Source organism: Oncorhynchus gorbuscha, linkage group LG02 (assembly GCF_021184085.1).
Source record: "Oncorhynchus gorbuscha isolate QuinsamMale2020 ecotype Even-year linkage group LG02, OgorEven_v1.0, whole genome shotgun sequence".
NCBI lineage: Eukaryota > Metazoa > Chordata > Actinopteri > Salmoniformes > Salmonidae > Oncorhynchus > Oncorhynchus gorbuscha.
This window is the reverse complement of record NC_060174.1, coordinates 9455156-9476446: the sequence shown is the minus strand read 5'-3', so window position 1 is coordinate 9476446 and position 21291 is coordinate 9455156. Positions and strand designations below refer to the sequence as shown.

Below are 21291 nucleotides of genomic sequence, written 5' to 3'. Positions count from 1 at the left end.
ATGGTTGGGTGGGCTTTCATGTGTGTTCCCATGTCCTTCATCTGTGTGAGGGGTACACAAAGTACTGCTTTGTGGGTAGTTAGTGTATAGGATGTAGTATATATGTGTGGGTATGTAGTAGGTTAAAGGTTACGTGTGGGGGTGTGAGGTAGTATATAGGTAGTGTATACACACACTCATTCAAAAGTTTGGGTCATTTTGAAATGTTCTTGTTTAGAAAAGAAAAGCAAAAAAACAAACAAATAAAAGTCCATTAAAATAACATCAAATTGATCAGAAATACAGTGTAGACATTAATGTTGTAAATGACTATTGTAGCTGGATTAAAAAATTATATTTAAAAAAAAGTAATATCTACACGGGCTGTTCTTTTCAAAACGAGGACATTTCTAAGTGACCCCAAACTTGATTGGTAGTGTATATGTGGCGTTGTGGGGCTGGTGGTGTGTAGTAGTATTTTCGTTGTGTGTGTGTGGTAGTGTGTGTGTGGTGGTGTGTGTGTGGTATATACAGTTGAAGTCGGAAGTTTACATACACTTAGGTTGGAGTCATTAAAACTCGTTTTTCAACCACTCCATAAATGTCTTGTTAACAAACTATAGTTTTGACAAGTAATTTTTCCCAAAATGGTTTGCAGACAGATTATATCACTTACAGTGCCTTGCGAAAGTATTCGGCCCCCTTGAACTTTGTGACCTTTTGCCACATTTCAGGCTTCAAACATAAAGATATAAAACTGTATTTTTTTGTGAAGAATCAACAACAAGTGGGACACAATCATGAAGTGGAATGACATTTATTGGATATTTCAAACTTTTTTAACAAATCAAAAACTGAAAAAGTTGGGCGTGCAAAATTATTCAGCCCCCTTAAGTTAATACTTTGTAGCGCCACCTTTTGCTGCGATTACAGCTGTAAGTAGCTTGGGGTATGTCTCTATCAGTTTTGCACATCGAGAGACTGAATTTTTTTCCCATTCCTCCTTGCAAAACAGCTCGAGCTCAGTGAGGTTGGATGGAGAGCATTTGTGAACAGTAGTTTTCAGTTCTTTCCACAGATTCTCGATTGGATTCAGGTCTGGACTTTGACTTGGCCATTCTAACACCTGGATATGTTTATTTTTGAACCATTCCATTGTAGATTTTGCTTTATGTTTTGGATCATTGTCTTGATTGGAAGACAAATCTCCGTCCCAGTCTCAGGTCTTTTGCAGACTCCATCAGGTTTTCTTCCAGAATGGTCCTGTATTTGGCCCCATCCATCTTCCCATCAATTTTAACCATCTTCCCTGTCCCTGCTGAAGAAAAGCAGGCCCAAACCATGATGTTGCCACCACCATGTTTGACAGTGGGGATGGTTTGTTCAGGGTGATGAGCTGTGTTGCTTTTACGCCAAACATAACGTTTTGCATTGTTGCCAAAATGTTCAATTTTGGTTTCATCTGACCAGAGCACCTTCTTCCACATGTTTGGTGTGTCTCCCAGGTGGCTTGTGGCAAACTTTAAACAACACTTTTTATGGATATCTTTAAGAAATGTCTTTCTTCTTGCCACTCTTCCATAAAGGCCAGATTTGTGCAATATACGACTGATTGTTGTCCTATGGACAGAGTCTCCCACCTCAGCTGTAGATCTCTGCAGTTCATCCAGAGTGATCATGGGCCTCTTAGCTGCATCTCTGATCAGTCTTCTCCTTGTATGAGCTGAAAGTTTAGAGGGACGGCCAGGTCTTGGTAGATTTGCAGTGGTCTGATACTCCTTCCATTTCAATATTACTGCTTGCACAGTGCTCCTTGGGATGTTTAAAGCTTTGGAAATCTTTTTGTATCCAAATCTGGCTTTAAACTTCTTCACAACAGTATGTCGGACCTGCCTGGTGTGTTCCTTGTTCTTCATGATGCTCTCTGCGCTTTTAACAGACCTCTGTCACAGACCTCACAGTGCAGGTGCATTTATACGGAGACTTGATTACACACAGGTGGATTGTATTTATCATCATTAGTCATTTTGGTCAACATTGGATCATTCAGAGATCCTCACTGAACTTCTGGAGAGAGTTTGCTGCACTGAAAGTAAAGGGGCTGAATAATTTTGCACGCCCAATTTTTCAGTTTTTGATTTGTTAAAAAAGTTTGAAATATCCAATAAATGTCGTTCCACTTCATGATTGTGTCCCACTTGTTGATTCTTCACAAAAAAATAGTTTTATAACTTTATGTTTGAAGCCTGAAATGTGGCAAAAGGTCGCAAAGTTCAAGGGGGCCGAATACTTTCGCAAGGCACTGTATATCTGTATCACAATTCCAGTAGGTCAGAAGTTTACATACACTAAGTTGACTGTGCCTTTAAACAGCTTGGAAAATTAAAGAAAATTAAAGAAAATTATGTCATGACTTTAGAAGCTTTTAGGCTAATTGACATCATTTGAGTCAATTGGAGGTGTACCTGTGGATGTATTTCAAGGCCTACCTTCAAACTTAGTGCCTCTTTGCTTGACATCATGAGAAAATCAAAAGAAATCAGCCAAGACTTCAGAAAAACAATTGTAGACCTCCACAAGTCTGGTTCATCCTTGGGAGCAATTTCCATACGCTAGAAGGTACCACGTTCATCTGTACAAACAATAGTGCGCAAGTATAAACGCCATGGGATCATGCAGCCGTGACACCGCTCAGGAAGGAGACTCGTTCTGTCTCCTAGAGATGAACGCACTTTGGTGCGAAAAGTGCAAATCATTCCCTGAACAACAGCAAAGAACCTTGTGAAGATGCTGGAGGAAACGGTTACAAAGTATCTATAGCCACAGTAAAACGAGTCCAATATCGGCATAAGCTGAAAGGCCGCTCAGCAAGGAAGAAGCCACCTCCAAAAAAGGCCAGACTACTACTGCACATGGGGCCAAAGATTGTACTTTTTGGAGAAATGTCCCCTGGTCTGATGAAACAAAAATAGAACTGTTTGGCCATAATGACCATTGTTATGTTTGGAAGAAAAAGGGGGAGGCTTGCAAGCCGAAGAACACCATCCCAAACGTGAAGCCTGGGGGTGGCAGCATCTTGTTGTGGGGGTGCTTCGCTGCAGGAGGGACTGGTGCACTTCACATAATAGATGGCATCATGAGGGGGGGAAATTATGTGGATATATTGAAGCAACATCTCAAGACATCAGTCGGATTTAAAGCTTGGTCGCAAATGGGTCTTCCAAATGGACAATGACTCCAAGCATACTTCCAAAGTTGTGGAAAAATGGCTTAAGGACAACAAAGTCAAGGTATTGGAGTGGCCATCGCAAAGACCTGACCTCAATCCTATAGAAGATTTGTGGGCAGAACTGAAAGTGTGTGCGAGCAAGGAGGCCTACAGACCTGACTCAGTTACACCAGCTCTGTCAGGAGGAATGGGCCAAAATTCACCCAAGTTTGTGGAAGGCTACCTGACACGTTTGACCCAAGTTAAACAATTTAAAGGCAATGCTACCAAATACTAATTGAGTGCATGTACACTTCTTACCCACTGGGAATGTGATGAAAGAAATAAAAGCTGAAATTAATAATTCTCTACTATTATTCTGACATTTCACATTCTTAAAATAAAGTGGTGATCCTAACTTACCTAAGACAGAGTTTTTACTAGGATTAAATGTGAGGATTTGTGATACTGAGGTTAAATGAATTTGGCTAAGGTGTGTGTAAACTTAAGACTTCAACTGTTTGTGTTGGTGAGTAGTTATATATGTATATGTATATGTATGTGTATGTATATGTATATGTGTATATATATATATATATATAGTATATATGGTGGTGTGTAGTACTATATAGTATATATGTGGTGGTGTGTAGTAGTAGTATATATGTGGGGCTGGTTGCGGAGTGTAATCTGTCTCTCAGATGGCTGTGAGGGCCAGTCCCTGATGGCGGTGTCTAAGAGCGGCCTGTCGCACGCCTCCCTCTTCTCAGGTATCGGGTGGGGGGCGGGGCTAAGGAGGTCAGGGAGCTATGGGTTGGGAGGGTAGGGTTGGGCTCTATCCCAGTTTTCATTAACCAAATACACTGCTGGATTCTCCTGCTCCTGCTTTCTCCCGTTGTGCTCTATACAAACAAACACATGACTGTCTCAACTGTTCTGGGGAACTACGGTAAACTTCATCATGTAAAATAATGTGACCCGTGAAAGGAACAACATAATCTGCTTCATTACCTAAAGTATGTTTTGTGTGGGCCCATTTTTTTTGTGTTTTTTTTTGGGGGGGGGATATTGTGAAACACTATGATTCCACTATTACTCTAAATCTATTGACATTTACTGAAATGACAATGCAACTATATTACATGTATCTCCTTTAAAATAAACATCAGATATGACACGTGCAAGACTAGAGTTAAGAGCCTTTACAATGGACTACAAACAAAATGGCTGCCACCTAATCGCATTTGCTGTGTTCTATAAGGGCGTAGCTATCAATAAATTATAAGATAATAATTCCAGCATTGGTGAGACATACGGCTTTCATAAGACAAAGGACACTTGTTGAAATATGTCAGAATTCGCAGCGAACTAACGGGTTAATGATAGATCAGTCCTTTTGCATATAAAGGTAGTGATTTTTTTCTTTTGTGATTGTCTGAATTTGATGCCTTTTCTTTTGAACCAGGTGATTTGATAGTTGTGCTTTTTAAAAGCACTGAGCCTAATCTCGATCTATCTCTGTTTCTCTCTCAAAATTTAAGAAGCTTTAATGGCAAGGGAAAAACATATGTTTACATTGCCAAAGCAAGGAAGAGAGATTAATAAACAAAAGTAAAATAAAATAAATCACTGGAAACATTAACACTCACAAAAGAATAAAGACATGTTAAATGTAATTGTCTGTATACAATGTTGTAATGATGTGCACATAATTATAGTACAAAAGGGAAAATCAATCAACATAAATATAGGTTGCATTTACAATGGTGTTTGTTTGTTTTCACATTTTTCTGAGAATTTCCTTATTCATGTCTAGGCAGATGTAAAATGTTACTTTTTTGACTAATTTAAAAGTGGGTTAGGTCTGCCCTATATCAAATTAGCAATACCCCCTGAGTCTCTTCCCTGTTTTCACACCTGGTAGTGTGGTGGATGGGATTACCAGCTCTCTGTAATCTAGAGGGCAACCAGTGGCTCCTTCTCCTCTATACCACCCACCTGGTAGTGTGGTGGATGGGACTACCAGCTCTCTGTAATCTAGAGGGCAACCAGTGGGTCCGTCTCCTCTACCATGTTTCACACCTGGTAGTGTGGTGGATGGGACTACCAGCTCTCTGGGGAGCAACCAGTGGATCCGTCTCCTCTATACCATGTTTCACACCTGGTAGTGTGGTGGATGGGACTACCAGCTCTCTGGGGAGCAACCAGTGGGTCCGTCTCCTCTATACCATGTTTCATACCTGGTAGTGTGGTGGATGGGACTACCAGCTCTCTGGGGAGCAACCAGTGGGTCCGTCTCCTCTATACCATGTTTCACACCTGGTAGTGTGGTGGATGGGACTACCAGCTCTCTGGGGAGCAAGCAGTGGGTCACTCTCCTCTATACCATGTTTCACACCTGGTAGTGTGGTGGATGGGACTACTAGCTCTCTGGGTAGCAACCAGTGGGTCCATCTCCTCTATACCATGTTTCTTGTAGGAAGACAATGTCTGTATTTTCAATTTCTTTGATGTCTGGGTTCCTGCTCTTTAGGTCAAAGACAGATGACCTCAGACCTTGTATATATTCCAGGATGAGATAGTAAAAGCTTTGTGTTCCATAGTGTCTAGTGTTGTTTTGTGTGGTTTAGGCCCAGACCATCACAGTAGGTGTGAGCAGAGCATGTTGAGCATCTGATACATACCTCTTAGGTCGCAGGATGGGGCTTGGGCGGGGGGGTAACAGTGGGGGTCTGTTCTGCTCACGGCCTGGGCATATGTCCTGCTGTTATGTTGAGGTTCCTTTTTCTCTCTCTCTCTCTCTCAGATGCAGACATAAAGCGCGGTGTGACATCCAGTGGCCGCTCTTTCCTCAGATCAGAGTCTATGTAAGAACTACTTCCTCCCTTCTCGCCTCAAAGATTTTGGCCTAATGCCAAATCGACCTCTCTATCCTTTGCCCTATGCACTTGTGGAAATTGTGCAAAGAGCACTCACCAACTGGTCAAGAGCACTCACCAACTGGTCAAGAGCACTCACCAACTGGTCAAGAGCACTCACCAACTGGTCAAGAGCACTCACCAACTGGTCAAGAGCACTCACCAACTGGTCAAGAGCACTCACCAACTGGTCAAGAGCACTCACCAACTGGTCAAGAGCACTCACCAACTGGTCAAGAGCACTCACCAACTGGTCAAGAGCACTCACCAACTGGTCAAGAGCACTCACCAACTTGCCCTCTGATAGGATAAGTCTTGGTCTAATATTTCCAAAAGTGTATAATCTACGTGCACAATTAGTTGTAATGCACATATGAAAATCATAACTGGCATGTAGATTGGTAGAAATTGTAGGATAAATGATTAATTGTCGCTTCACATGAAAAAGGTTGCCGACTCCTGGTAGAGGAGAGTGGGGTACATTGAGCCAAAGGGGTAAATTGAGCCACCCTTGTTTTCTAGGAAACCGTACACAAAATGAATAATTTTACCAAATATTTAGGAGTTTGTGAAGGAAGAAACCACATGGAAAAAGTTAGCTCCTAAAAACTGATTTTCACCAAGTCAAAATGAATTTCTTGTGTTACAGGTTTCATGGTGCTTGTAGATAATTGAAAGATTGTTTTATACATCAGCTTGGGTCTCGATCAGCTCCAATATGAGGTCATAAACCTAGCATGAAAGTGCATCCTTGTAGCTGTGTGGAATAATATCGTCAAAATGTTTGTCTTTCTATTGCTGGATTCGAACTTGCAACCTTGTAAATTCAGAGGCAGATGCTTGCTTATTGTTTGCGGTAGTTGAAATTAGGCTAATGTTTGCAGTAGTTGAAATTAGGCTAATGTTTGCAGTAGTTGAAATTAGGCTATTTACTGTAGTTGAAATTGGGATATTTACTGTAGTTGAAATTAAGCTAATGTTTGCAGTAGTTGAAATTAGGCTAATGTTTGCGGTAGTTGAAATTAGGCTAATGTTTGCGGTAGTTGAAATTAGGCTAATGTTTGCGGTAGTTGAAATTAGGCTAATGTTTGCGGTAGTTGAAATTAGGCTAATGTTTGCGGTAGTTGAAATTAGGCTAATGTTTGCGGTAGTTGAAATTAGGCTAATGTTTGCGGTAGTTGAAATTAGGCTAATGTTTGCGGTAGTTGAAATTAGGCTAATGTTTGCGGTAGTTGAAATTAGGCTAATGTTTGCGGTAGTTGAAATTAGGCTAATGTTTGCGGTAGTTGAAATTAGGCTAATGTTTGCGGTAGTTGAAATTAGGCTAATGTTTGCGGTAGTTGAAATTAGGCTAATGTTTGCGGTAGTTGAAATTAGGCTAATGTTTGCGGTAGTTGAAATTAGGCTAATGTTTGCGGTAGTTGAAATTAGGCTAATGTTTGCGGTAGTTGAAATTAGGCTAATGTTTGCGGTAGTTGAAATTAGGTTATTTACTGTAGTTGAAATTAGGTTATTTACTGTAGTTGAAATTAGGTTATTTACTGTAGTTGAAATTAGGTTATTTGCGGTAGTTGAAATTAGGCTATTGTTTGCGGTAGTTGAAATGAGGCTATTGTTTGCGCTAGTTGAAATGAGGCTATTGTTTGCGCTAGTTGAAATGAGGCTATTGTTTGCGCTAGTTGAAATGAGGCTATTGTTTGCGCTAGTTGAAATGAGGCTATTGTTTGCGCTAGTTGAAATGAGGCTATTGTTTGCGCTAGTTGAAATGAGGCTATTGTTTGCGCTAGTTGAAATGAGGCTATTGTTTGCGCTAGTTGAAATGAGGCTATTGTTTGCGCTAGTTGAAATGAGGCTATTGTTTGCGCTAGTTGAAATGAGGCTATTGTTTGCGCTAGTTGAAATTAAACTGTTTGGTGTATGCTTGTTCTCTATTCCGACTATCAATCTTTCTCTCTCCCTCTCAGTTCTCCGTCGTTCCTCCAGTCTAACTCTGCTGAGTCGGTGGCCATGGGCCTGCTCAGGCAGTTTGAGGGCATGCAGCTCCCTGCAGCCTCAGAGCTCGACTGGCTGGTCCCAGAACAAGACGCACCACAAAAGGTACACACACACACACACACACACACACACACACACACACACACACACACACACACACACACACACACACACACACACACACACACACACACACACACACACACACACACACACACACACACACACACACACACACTGACCTGTATCCTGCTACACTCAGCTCCTGCCCATCCCTGACTCCCTGCCCATCTCTCCTGATGACGGGGAGCATGCTGATATCTACAAGCTGAGGATCCGAGTGAGAGGGAACCTGGAGTGGGCCCCGCCGCGACCCCAGATAATCTTCAACATTCACCCCGCGCCCAAGTGAGTCCTTAACACACACACACGGGTCACAAACTTAGTTGCTGACTTCACACTATTCTCTGTTTGCCTCCCACTTTTTTGTTTCTCTCTCTGTGTCTCTCTCGCTGTGTCGCTGTCTCTCTCGCTGTGTCGCTGTCTCGCGAGCTGTCTCTCGCGCGCTGTCGCTCTCGCTGTGTCGCTGTCAGTTTGTCTCTAGTTCTGTCTTTCTGCCTGTCTCTCACTAACCCTCCTCCCTCCCCTTTTCTCTCTATCAGGAGGAAGATCGTTGTGGCCAAGCAGAACTACCGGTGTGCAGGATGCGGGACTCGCATAGACCCAGGTACAAACCACATTGAAGATGCCCGCTGCCATAGCACAACCACCCATGTTATCCCTATCCCACGGTGGCCATTTTGTGTCAACCCCCCCCCTGCCTCACTCACATTAAAACTCTTAACCCCCCCCCCCCCCCCCACCGGACAGACTACATCAAGCGAATGCGCTATTGTGAGTACCTGGGCCGCTACTTCTGCCAGTGTTGCCATGAGAACGCCCAGGTGGTGGTGCCGGGCCGTGTGCTGAGGAAGTGGGACTTCAGCAAGTACTATGTCAGCAACTTTGCCCGGGACCTGCTGGGCAAGATATCAGGAGACCCCCTGTTCAACCCCAACGACATCAACAGTGGCCTCTACAAGAAAACCAAAGCCCTGGAGACTGTCCGGGTGAGAGCACTTGATTTTGTTACACTTGCCTGGTTAGTTTAATGCTGGTTTGTTTAATGCTTATCTTATTTTAGGTTTGTTTAGTTACTTTACTTCAGTTCACTGTAACTCACCTGTACTAGAAGGAAAACGCGTTATGGTTATGAGTTTGAAATGCATTCTGTGAACTAAGTATATTTTCCTAATATTCTTCAGGTTTTGAGGGTCCAGCTATTCCACATGAAAAACCTCTTCAAGACCTGCCGCCTAGCTAGAGAGTAAGTTGTGTTGTATTTATTATGGCTCTCCATTAGCATTCCTGGGGTCCAGCAAAATTAAGGCAGTTTATACAATTTTAAAAACATTACAATACATTCACAGATTTCACAACACACTGTGTGCCCCCAGGCCCCTACTCCACCACTACCACATATCTACAACACAAAATCCATAGTGCGTATGTTATCATGTGTGTGTCTGGGCCAATGTTTGTGTTGCTTCAGTCCACGCTGTTCCGTAAGGTGTTTAAAAAAATATATAATTATCTAATTTTACTGCTTGCTTCGGTTACTTGATGTGGAATAGAGTTCCATGTAGTCATGGCTCTATGTAGTACTGTGCGCCTCCCATAGTCTGTTCTGGACTTGGGGACTGTGAAGAGACCTTTTGGGGTATGCATGGGTGTCTTAGCTGTGTGCCAGTAGTTCAAACATATAGCTTGGTGCATTCAACAGGAGAGATTGACATGCATATTAATAATATTAGCTCTCTGTGTACATCCAAGGGCCAGCCGTGCTGCCCTGTTCTGAGGGGCCAGCCGTGCTGCCCTGTTCTGAGGGGCCAGCCGTGCTGCCCTGTTCTGAGGGGCCAGCCGTGCTGCCCTGTTCTGAGGGGCCAGCCGTGCTGCCCTGTTCTGAGGGGCCAGCCGTGCTGCCCTGTTCTGAGGGGCCAGCCGTGCTGCCCTGTTCTGAGGGGCCAGCCGTGCTGCCCTGTTCTGAGGGGCCAGCCGTGCTGCCCTGTTCTGAGGGCCAGCCGTGCTGCCCTGTTCTGAGGGCCAGCCGTGCTGCCCTGTTCTGGGGCCAGCCGTGCTGCCCTGTTCTGCCAGGGGCCAGCCGTGCTGCCCTGTTCTGAGGGCCAGCCGTGCTGCCCTGTTCTGAGGGGCCAGCCGTGCTGCCCTGTTCTGAGGGCCAGCCGTGGCCAGGGGCCAGCCGTGCTGCCCTGTTCTGAGGGGCCAGGGGCCAGCCGTGCTGCCCTGTTCTGAGGGGCCAGCCGTGCTGCCCTGTTCTGAGCCGTGCTGCCCTGTTCTGGGGCCAGCCGTGCTGCCCTGTTCTGAGGGCCAGCCGTGCTGCCCTGTTCTGGGGCCAGCCGTGCTGCCCTGTTCTGAGGGGCCAGCCGTGCTGCCCTGTTCTGAGGGGCCAGCCGTGCTGCCCCTGTTCTGAGGGGCCAGCCGTGCTGCCCTGTTCTGAGCCGTGCTGCCCTGTTCTGGGGCCAGCCGTGCTGCCCTGTTCTGAGGGCCAGCCGTGCTGCCCTGTTCTGAGGGGCCAGCCGTGCTGCCCTGTTCTGAGGGCCAGCCGTGCTGCCCTGTTCTGAGGGCCAGCCGTGCTGCCCTGTTCTGAGGGGCCAGCCGTGCTGCCCCTGAGGGGCCAGCCGTGCTGCTGCCCCGTGCTTCTGAGGGGCCAGCCGTGCTGCCCTGTTCTGAGGGGCCAGCCGTGCTGCCCTGTTCTGAGGGGCCAGCCGTGCTGCCCTGTTCTGAGGGGCCAGCCGTGCTGCCCTGTTCTGAGGGGGCCAGCCGTGCTGCCCTGTTCTGAGGGGCCAGCCGTGCTTCTGAGGGGCCAGCCGTGCTGCCCTGTTCTGAGCCGTGCTGCCCTGGGGCCAGCCGTGCTGCCCTGTTCTGAGGGGGCCAGCCGTGCTGCCCTGTTCTGAGGGGGCCAGCCGTGCTGCCCTGTTCTGAGGGGGCCAGCCGTGCTGGCCGTGCTGCCCTGTTCTGGGGCCCGTGCTGCCCCCTGTTGCCCTGTTCTGAGGGGGCCAGCCGTGCTGCCCTGTTCTGAGGGGGCCAGCCGTGCTGCCCTGTTCTGAGGGGGCCAGCCGTGCTGCCCTGTTCTGAGGGGGCCAGCCGTGCTGCCCTGTTCTGAGCCAATTGCAATTTTCCTAAATCCTAAAAACTGAACAGCAGTCCAGGTGCGACAAAACTAGGGCCTGTAGGACCTGCCTTGTTGATGGTGTTAAGGCAGAGCATTGATTTATTACAGAAAGACTTCTCCCCATCTTAGCTACTACTGTATCAATATGTTTTGACCATGACAGTTTACAATCCAGGGTTACTCCAAGCAGTCATATCAACTTGCTCAATTTCCACATTATTTATTACAATATTTATTTGAGATTTAGGGTTTAGTGAATGTTTTGTTCCAAATACAATGCTTTTAGTTTTAGAAATATTTAGGGCTAACTTATTCCTTGCCACCCACTCTAAAACTAACTAACTAACTTTGTTAAGTGTTGCAGTGATTTCAGTCACTGTCGTAACTATAGTGTTGAGTTATTCGCATACAGAGCCCTACTGGCTTTACTCAGTCAGTGGCATATCGTTAGTCAATTTTTTTTTAAAGTAAAGGGCATAGACAGCTGCCCTGTGGAATTCCTGATTCTACCTGGATTATTGTGTTTGAGAGGCTTCCATTAAAGAACACACTCTTTATGTTAGACAGGTAACTCTTTATCCACAATAAAGCAGGCGGTGTAAAGCCATAACACACACTTTTCCAGCAGCAGACTATAATCGATAATGTCTAACAAAACAGACCCCACAATCTTTTTATCGTTTGATCTTTTCATTTCTCAGCCAATCATCAGTCATTTGTGTAAGTGCTGTGCTTGTTGGATGTCCTTCCCTATAAGCGTGCTGAAAGTCGGTTGTCAATTTGTTTACTGTAAAATAGCATTGTTACTGTTACCAACTAAGGGTTGGTAACAGGCTGATTGGTCGGATATTTGAGCCGGTAAAGGGGGCTTTACTATTCTTAGATACAGGAATGACTTTTGCTTCCCTCCAGGCCTGAGGGCACAAACTTTCTAGTAGGCTTAAGTTGAAGATATGGGAAATAGGAGTGGCAATATCGTCCACTATTATCCTCAGTAATTTTCCATCCAGATTGTCAGACCCCGGTGGCTTGTCATTGTTAATAGACAACAATAAAAAAAAATGTACCTCTTCCACACTGACTTTACAGAATTCAAAAGTACAATTCTTGTCTTTCATAATTCGGTCAGATATACTTGGATGTGTCGTGTCAGCGTTTGTTGCTGGCATATCATCCCTAAGTTTGTTTATCTTGCCAATGGAAAAAGTCATTAAAGTAGTTTGTGTGTGTGTGTGTGTCCTGCAATAACTGGTATTGTTGGTATGAGACTGTCCATTCCATTGACATGTCTCCTAATAGTATTCCTGTGCTACTCCTCTGAGATGACTGTGTGTCTGCACTAACAGGTAAAGTATTCCAGCTATGGAATGGTATTGTTGGTATGAGTTCCCCTGACGTGTGTCCCTGCGTTTGGCCCCCACAGCGTGCTGGACCAGTTCGACAGCCTCCCTGGTCACCTGACTGAGGACCTGCACCTGTTCTCACTCAGCGACCTCAACGCTGTGCGCAACGGAGAGCTGGCCCCCCGGCTACGAGAGCTTCTGAAATTGGGTTCCGCGCACGTGGCTGGCTGTGTGGTGAGAATGCTTATCATGAACCAGATAGTCCTGTTGTCACAGTAGTTCACTCTCAGATACGCTAATTGAGATACATTGTTGATTTTGATATGGGGATTTACATTTTGAATTGTATTTTTACTCTATCCTAGTTAAATAAAGGTTAAATAAAATATCCATATGAGTAGGATGATTGGTCTTCACCAAGCCAGTGTGATTGTGAACTAACATTCTGGAGTTGTCATTCTATAAGATGGCTAGTACTGAGTGTGTCAAATGACTGTTTGCGCCATGTGTTCCAGTGGACTCGTGGGTGTTCTAACGTGACATTTTCAAAGTAAATAAATAAATAATAATAATTGTTTTCTCAGTGTTTGACTCTTGCCCACAATGTCTCAATTTCCCCTTTATCCCTGTCTTTGTCTCCCACAGCTGTGTCAGGCCAAGGGCTTTGTGTGTGAGTTCTGCGGCAACGACAAAGACATAATCTTCCCCTTCCAGTTGAACAAGTGCACGTGCTGCGAAGGTGAGCCCCCCCTGCTGGTGGGAGGACTGGGAGTCCCACAGGCCCCCTCTCCCTTCCTCTCCCCCTCCTGGAGAAATTGGAAGTTCCGCAGGCTGGCCAGGGCCCTGTCCCAAGACAAGAGGGAGGGAGAGGGAGGAGAGGAAGAGGGGGAGGAAGAGAGTGAGGCAAGGGAAGATGAGAACTGGACTGGAGAGCGAGAAAAGGAGAGGAGGAGAACAGAAGGGGAGACGAGGAGGTTATTCACAGCGTTCCAACATGGAACTCTGGCCAAGGCCTTTTGGAGTAAAGGAAAGGAGGAAGATGAGGAGAATCTAGAAGGAGGGCAAGAAGGAGAGACCAAGACAGGGAAAGGAATGGAGGAGGAAGCAAAGTTTGAAACTGAGGAGGTTGAGAACAAAGAAAGGGAAGACAGTGAGGGAAGTGCAGAAGGACACGTGACGAAAGAGAAGGGCAATTTATTTAAGGCCCTCGGTGTCAGCAAACTAACCAACACTTTCTCCAAGGACAAAGGATGCAGGGAAAGAGAGAATGAAAAACAAGGGGATGTGGATGGGACAGAGAAGGAAGAGAGGAGAGGACTCTGGAAAGTCCCAGGGGTTGGGAGGCTAGCGAAAGCGTTCTCAAAAGGGGAAGTGGAGAGGAAAAAGGAGAAAGGAGAGCTAGAGGAATTAGACAAGTGTGACAGTAAAGAGAAATTCTTTAAAAAAGATAGTTCAGACAAAGGAGAAAGTGAAGAACAAGAGACTCACAGCAGCGTAGTAGTGGAAGGAAAGGACGGATGGTTCACTGTGAAACCTCCGGTTTTGGGCCTTAGGTTGCTCAATGTTTTCTCCAGAGACACCAGAAAGAAAGAAGGGAGGAAGATGAGTGATGAAAAAGAGAGAATGGAAGAGCAGGAGACCCCATCTAACTGGAGATCCTGCAAAACACGCAAAGCCAGGAGGATAACAATCGGTAGGGGGGAGAGAGAAAAGAACCGGGGTGAGAGGGCGGTGGAGACAGAAGAGGAGGAGAAAAGTAGAGGGGGAGGAACAGAGCAATAGATGGAGGACGGTGGAGACGGAGGAGGAGAAGTAGAGGGGGAGGAACAGAGCAATAGATGGAGGGCGGTGGAGACTGAAGAGGAGGAGAGAAGTAGAGGGGGAGGAACAGAGCAATAGATGGAGGGCGGTGGAGACGGAGGAGGAGAAGTAGAGGGGGAGGAACAGAGCAATAGATGGAGGACTGTGGAGACGGAAGAGGAGGAGAGAAGTAGAGGGGGAGGAACAGAGCAATAGATGGAGGGCGGTGACCAAGGCTCTCTTGCCAAGTCTAACGGAAGTGAAGTCAGAGGATGGAGGGAGGAGTGCGAGGAAGTGAGGAAAGCAGCGTTTCATTGCCCTCTCCTTGGAAAACATAGATGACTTCTAAACAGAAAGAAATTCCCTCTCTTGAGTATTGTGGGATGAATGGATGAAGATAATAGCAGAAAAGGTTTGGTTACAATCAATCACTAATCAGTTTCTGTATTTCAAATCAAACCCCTATGGCTTACTGGTCAATTTGGATTTAGGAAAGTATCTTCAATTCCAAAAGACATGACTGTGAGATGCAGAATGTAGCACATTAACATTGACTTGCACTAGCTGTGATGGAAACACGTGTGGACCGAGGTGAATTGGTAGGGAAATATGTAACTTAGGATATTGTTTACTTGGGTATCAATTCACATTGGCAGTAACAGCCTAGAATTTAAACTTCCTCGTTAATTTCAATGTTGATCACTTCTTGCGTGGAATTCTTTGCGTTTCTGTGTGTGTGGTGGATTGAGTTTTCTTCACTATGGTGGTTGGTTGGACTGGTTTTCATCGCTATGGTGGTTGGTTGGACTGGTTTTCCTCGCTATGGTGGTTGGTTGGACTGGTTTTTATGGTGCAGGGTGGCACTACTGGTGGAAGGTAGTTGTAGGATGTTCCGACATCTTTGGTTGTGGCTGCCACTGTTGTCTGGCCTCTCCTTGGTGCCTCACTGAGCTCTGGCCTCTCCTTGGTGCCTCACTGAGCTCTGGCCTCTCCTTGGTGCCTCACTGAGCTCTGGCCTCTCTTTGGTGCCTCACTGAGCTCTGGCCTCACTGAGCTCTGGCCTCTCCTTGGTGCCTCACTGAGCTCTGGCCTCTCCTTGGTGCCTCACTGAGCTCTGGCCTCTCCTTGGTGCCTCACTGAGCTCTGGCCTCTCCTTGGTGCCTCACTGAGCTCTGGCCTCTCCTTGGTGCCTCACTGAGCTCTGGACTCTCCTTGGTGCCTCACTGAGCTCTGGCCTCTCCTTGGTGCCTCACTGAGCTCTGGCCTCTCCTTGGTGCCTCACTGAGCTCTGGCCTCTCCTTGGTGCCTCACTGAGCTCTGGCCTCTCCTTGGTGCCTCACTGAGCTCTGGCCTCTCCTTGGTGCCTCACTGAGCTCTGGCCTCTCCTTGGTGCCTCACTGAGCTCTGGCCTCTCCTTGGTGCCTCACTGAGCTCTGGCCTCTCCTTGGTGCCTCACTGAGCTCTGGCCTCTCCTTGGTGCCTCACTGAGCTCTGGCCTCTCCTTGGTGCCTCACTGAGCTCTGGCCTCTCCTTGGTGCCTCACTGAGCTCTGGCCTCTCCTTGGTGCCTCACTGAGCTCTGGCCTCTCCTTGGTGCCTCACTGAGCTCTGGCCTCTACTCAGTATGGCTGTGAAAGATCAAAAGGTCCTACTGGCCTCACCTTCTGATGTACAGAATGTGTGTGTGTTCGAGGTCATTGTCAGATAACATTGTTTTTAACCGAGTGTTTTTCGGCTACAGTGTTTGTCAGCTGTGTTCATCAATTTCAAATGTGACATGGCATAATTTTCAAGAGTTGCTATTGCTGTCTGCCCTGTCTGAAAAAAAGTTGTTTTTTAGTACTTGAAAGTAGTTATTTGTGTGTTATTTAAGAGACAGGTTTATAATTGTGAAGCGTGGGGAAGAGAGATGTGGGTAATGGAGGATCAACTGGACTGAGAGAAAGTGTTGTTCGTTCGATGTGTGCCTGGCTGTTCACCATTTATTATTTAAGCATCAACTTCTCTGTTTAAATGTCAAATAAACACATTTGTGAATTTCAGTTTCTTTTGTCATTTCATTATCGTGGGAACAATTAATATTCATTAGAAAAATAGGGTTTAAAAAAATGTGTGCTTCCACACAGGTGTTTTCTGAAATGGTTCATGGCACACATTTTTGGGCTTTAGAAGCGGTGTCTCTGCCTCTATTGAGGCTTCTCATTGCGGTCATGTCTGAACTGGTTTGAGTGGTGAAACTGACTCTTGACAAGTTTCTGTGTTTTACCACTCCTCTGTCCCACCTTCTGCCTTTGCCACCAGCCTTACCTCTTATTTTATAGTTTTCTGTCACCCCTCCCCCCTCGCTTCAGAGACTATCATTGGCTCTTCTGTCCTGACATCACAACACCTCAGTCCTCTTCCCATTGTGAGCAATGTTGTCAAACCGGTTATTAGCGTTACCGAACGCTCCCCCCATGTTTGCTTAAGTTGGTCAACAGGGGCGTTATGAGGTGGAACACCCCTTTTTGAGCGAATAAGGACGTTGTCCATTTATGTCCTGGTTTTCTTCCTCTACACATCCACAAGTCGATGTCTTTTTAACGGGACCCCACCCATTTTTGTGTGTCTCTCTCTTACATAGTGTTTCAGAGTGCTAGTTTTTTTCCTCTGATATCTTTCTTTTGTGTTTTGTCTTTCAGAGTGCAAGGCGTGTTTCCACAGCAAATGTTTTCAGGCAGGCAAGGAGTGTCCGCGGTGCCAGCGCTTGGCAGAGCGGCGGGAGAGGATGGCACGCAAGAACATGGAGGAGCAGGAGGATGAGGAGGAGGACGAAGGAGGCGGGAGCTAGGAAGACTAACTGAGGAAACGGGTGGCGGGGAGCTATGACGACGAACTGAGGAAACGAACGAGGGTGGCGGGGAGCTAGGACAACGAACTGAGGAAACGAACGAGGGTGGCGGGGAGCTAGGACAACGAACTGAGGGAAACGAACGAGGGTGGCGGGGAGCTAGGACAACGAAACTGAGGAAACGAGGGAGCTGGAAAAGAAAGATGGAAAAACCAAGAGCACAACATGACAATGATTGTAGGGACCTTATTCCTTCAACTCCTCCCTCCATTCATCCCTCTTTCCCCTGAAAGTCCAGCTTCTGGATAGTGGATGAACTCTGATGGTTTGGAATCATGCTTTTTGTTTTTTGAATGTCTTGCCAATATACTAAATAACATATTATATTAACATATTGGCTGCTTTTATGGTTTTCTGGTCTGATTGCAGATATCCAACGTATGATGTAGTCCTGCCATTTATATAAACAAGTTGATCAATTTAAATAGAACAAGGAAGGTAGAAATACTGAAATCAACCACAGTAAATAAAAAGAGAATCCCTTTAATCCAAGTGTGATTTACTCCAACCCATTTCAGGCTATTTTAGCCAAGTGCCTCTGCGACCAATGGTCTTATACTGGCAGAGCTGGTGCACCATTGGTCGTTCTGGAGGAGTTGGAATGACAGGTCTTTGGAGGGAGTCTTTCAGTCAGTGTTGCACAGAGTTACGGATATTTTGTAAGATGAGGCAGCGTGTTTGTCCTGCTTTGTGTGCATCCTACAAAACAGGGTGGGTGGGTGGGTGTGTGTGAGAGGGGTGGGTGGGTGGGTGTGTGTGTGTGAGAGGGGGTGGGTGTGTGTGAGAGGGGGGGTGGGTGAGAGGGGGTGGGTGTGTGTGAGAGTGGGGGTGGGGGGGTGGGTAGAGTGGGGGGTGGGGGTGGGTGGGTGGGTGTGTGTGAGAGTGGGGGGGTGGGGGTGAGAGGGGGGTGTGGTGTGTGAGTGGGTGGGTGGGTGGGTGTGTGTGAGAGGGGGTGGGTGGGTGTGTGGGTGGGTGGGGGTGTGTGAGAGGGGGTGGGTGGGTGTGTGTGTGACTGTGTGAGTGGGGGTGTGTGTGTGAGAGGGGGGGTGGGTGGGTGTGGTGTGTGAGTGGGGGGTGGGTGTGGGGGTGGGGGGTGGGTGTGTGTGAGTGGGGGGGTGGGTGTGTGTGAGTGGGGGGGGGGGGGGTGGGTGGGGTGGGGTGTGTGTGGGGTGGGTGTGTGTGAGAGGGGGTGTGTGTCTACTGTGTGAGGGGGTGGGTGGGTGTGTGTGGGGGTGGGTGGGTGTGTGTGTGTGTGTGTCTACTGTGTGAGTGGGTGTGTGTGTGTGTCTACTGTGTGAGTGGGGTGTGGTGTGTGTGAGAGTGGGTGTGTGTGGGGTGAGAGGGGGGGTGGGGGTGTGTGTGTGTGTGAGAGGGGGTGGGTGGGTGTGTGTGTGTGAGAGGGCGGTGGGTGGGTGTGTGGGTGGGTGTTGGAGTGTGTGGGTCTACTGTGTGAGTGGGAGTGTGTGTCTACTGTGTGGGTCTGTACCTGCTGAAAAGCACCAGCCTAATTGGACACTTAATATTTCTGTTTTTGTGTCAAATATGAAGTGTTTTTGTTGTTGATTTATTCAATTGAATTGCACTGGTTTGTCGGGTTGGGGGGGGGGGGGGGGCAAGGGGTGTTGGTGATCTTTATCTCACACAAAGCATATAGGGCTTTACAGGTTATAGTACCGTTCAGCCTCGTACGATCATCCTGATCTTGTTGCTACATGGATTCAACTTGGGCCTCTTGGGCTGAGGTCCAATATTCCTGAAGGGCTTTACTGTCTTTCATGGTTTTGCTGTATTCAGAGGGTCTGTTCGGTTTCCCCACAGCGTGTTAATCCATCATCCAAAGTTTCACCATTTTAATGTTTATGACGACTGATGGAACGGTTGTGTTTGAGTTTTGGGACAAATCTATTTGGTTTTCTGTTTGGTCGCTGTGGTTAGCGATGTTGTGTCTTGGGGTGGGGGAGTGTGCTCATTCACAAGACGATTGGTAATACACAACATTTTGCTCTGGTTTTCCTGCCAGATTAAGCCTCTTGACTAAGAAGCTTTTGGGATGGAGAATTTCCTTTTAGACTTTGTGTCTGTGGGAAACTAGCCCACAATATAACACGACTACATATATACAGACTGGAGAGAAAACAAACTCCAGAACAGCATAGTGTTGGCCCTCATAAAACTCATAATTCAATGTTCCCTTCCCGACAGATATTTGTGTGTAGTCTATTGCCAACCAGGGGAGTATAACCTTATTCATCTAACATTTTAACAAGCCTTGCTTTAAATAGAAACGCTATTGATATAATCGTCGCCCGGAAGGTGTCTGGGCCTGTGTTCAGTCCCCCTGTCCATATAGTAGTATCCATTATGATCTGAAAGGCAAAACTGATCCTAGATCAGCACTTCTACTCCGAGACACATTGCGAATACAGGCCCTGATCTTCAGTTGATTTTACTGATGGCCTCCCCGATCCAAGCAGACTCCCGTCCTTATTAAATATAACATAACGTGTAGGGTGCTGTGGAGCTTTAAGTAAACTACTGGAAGAAAATGCTATTGTTTGTTTGTGTTTTATGTACTGTTATATAATTCAAATATGATGACAATTAAAGACTGGTCAGACTGTTTTCTCCTGTTGTCGTTGCTGGTTCCTGGGGGATTGTGGGATGGATGGGTGGTTTGTACGGTAGCCCTTAGGGGCAAAGTAGCTTTGGTTTACGTCCCAGTCTTGTTTCTCCTGAAGACTGCACTCACTTCCCTCCATGAAATTTAGAAGAATTGACCGGTTTATGGAAACTCCCTCTAGCGCGTGCATTACACCAATCTAATGCTTTAAAACTTGGGAGTAGTGAACGAGGGAACACATGAGGAGGAAGGAGAGGTTATTGGGATGTCAACACGGCTTGATGTTTTTCTGCCACAAGACACAATCTTACATTTAGACAGGAGTCCAATGAAGCGAATGGAGTCAAGTAGAAGGCAAGACAATTAGGAGGTGTATTTATAGCTGTTTTCCATTTTGTTATTTTACAGCTTCGCAGGCTTAAGTGTTAATTGAGCCCTGTGGGTAATGAGGACTGGCATAGTAAGGGCTGGTGTGTACACACACACACACACACACACACACACAGAACACAGCTCTTTCAGTCAAGAGTACTTCAGTTTATTGTTCATGAAAAATGTGTATTCAGACCTCGGGGCATCTAAACCCTCGGGGCATCTAAACCCTCGGGGCCTCTAAACCCTCGGGGCCTCTAAACCCTCGGGGCCTCTAAACCCTCGGGGCCTCTAAACCCTCGGGGCCTCTAAACCCTCGGGGCCTCTAAACCCTCGGGGCCTCTAAACCTTCAGTGGGGTGTTATTCTTGGTGAACATGGTAGCGTTTCACTAAAATCTCCACAGGCATTTAGTATACCAGATAAATAACATGTAGTAAGCCTACATGGAGTGTAGGGGCATTTGACTTTAGGGGCGGCAGGCAGGTAGACTTGTGGTTAGAGGGGGGCGGCAGGTAGCCTAGTGGTTAGAGGGGGCGGCAGGTAGCCTAGTGGTTAGAGGGGGCGGCAGGTAGCCTAGTGGTTAGAGGGGGCGGCAGGTAGCCTAGTGGTTAGAGGGGGGCGGCAGGTAGCCTAGTGGTTAGAGGGGGCGGCAGGTAGCCTAGTGGTTAGAGGGGGCGGCAGGTAGCCTAGTGGTTAGAGGGGGCGGCAGGTGGCCTAGTGGTTAGAGGGGGCGGCAGGTGGCCTAGTGGTTAGAGGGGGCGGCAGGTGGCCTAGTGGTTAGAGGGGGCGGCAGGTGGCCTAGTGGTTAGAGGGGGCGGCAGGTGGCCTAGTGGTTAGAGGGGGCGGCAGGTGGCCTAGTGGTTAGAGGGGGCGGCAGGTGGCCTAGTGGTTAGAGGGGGCGGCAGGTGGCCTAGTGGTTAGAGGGGGCGGCAGGTG

The 21291-nt window shown here is 46.9% G+C and overlaps 1 protein-coding gene across 3 annotated transcripts in view; it reads left to right on the top strand.

The window, feature by feature from the left end:
- LOC123996802 (run domain Beclin-1-interacting and cysteine-rich domain-containing protein-like) overlaps positions 1 to 17848 on the top strand; it is a 63099-nt gene extending 45251 nt beyond the window's left edge. For 2 of the 3 annotated variants that reach the window (XM_046300514.1, XM_046300534.1), the window contains 9 exons: positions 5994 to 6054; positions 8070 to 8202; positions 8363 to 8508; positions 8763 to 8827; positions 8971 to 9209; positions 9405 to 9466; positions 12753 to 12906; positions 13318 to 13411; positions 17153 to 17848. In XM_046300514.1, the coding sequence (XP_046156470.1) occupies positions 5994 to 6054; positions 8070 to 8202; positions 8363 to 8508; positions 8763 to 8827; positions 8971 to 9209; positions 9405 to 9466; positions 12753 to 12906; positions 13318 to 13411; positions 17153 to 17301 (1103 nt within the window). In that variant the 3' untranslated portion in view covers positions 17302 to 17848. The remainder of the gene's footprint in view (positions 1 to 5993; positions 6055 to 8069; positions 8203 to 8362; positions 8509 to 8762; positions 8828 to 8970; positions 9210 to 9404; positions 9467 to 12752; positions 12907 to 13317; positions 13412 to 17152) is intronic. The other variant, XM_046300525.1, reaches the window with a different exon arrangement.
- The last annotated feature ends 3443 nt before the right edge of the window (positions 17849 to 21291 follow it).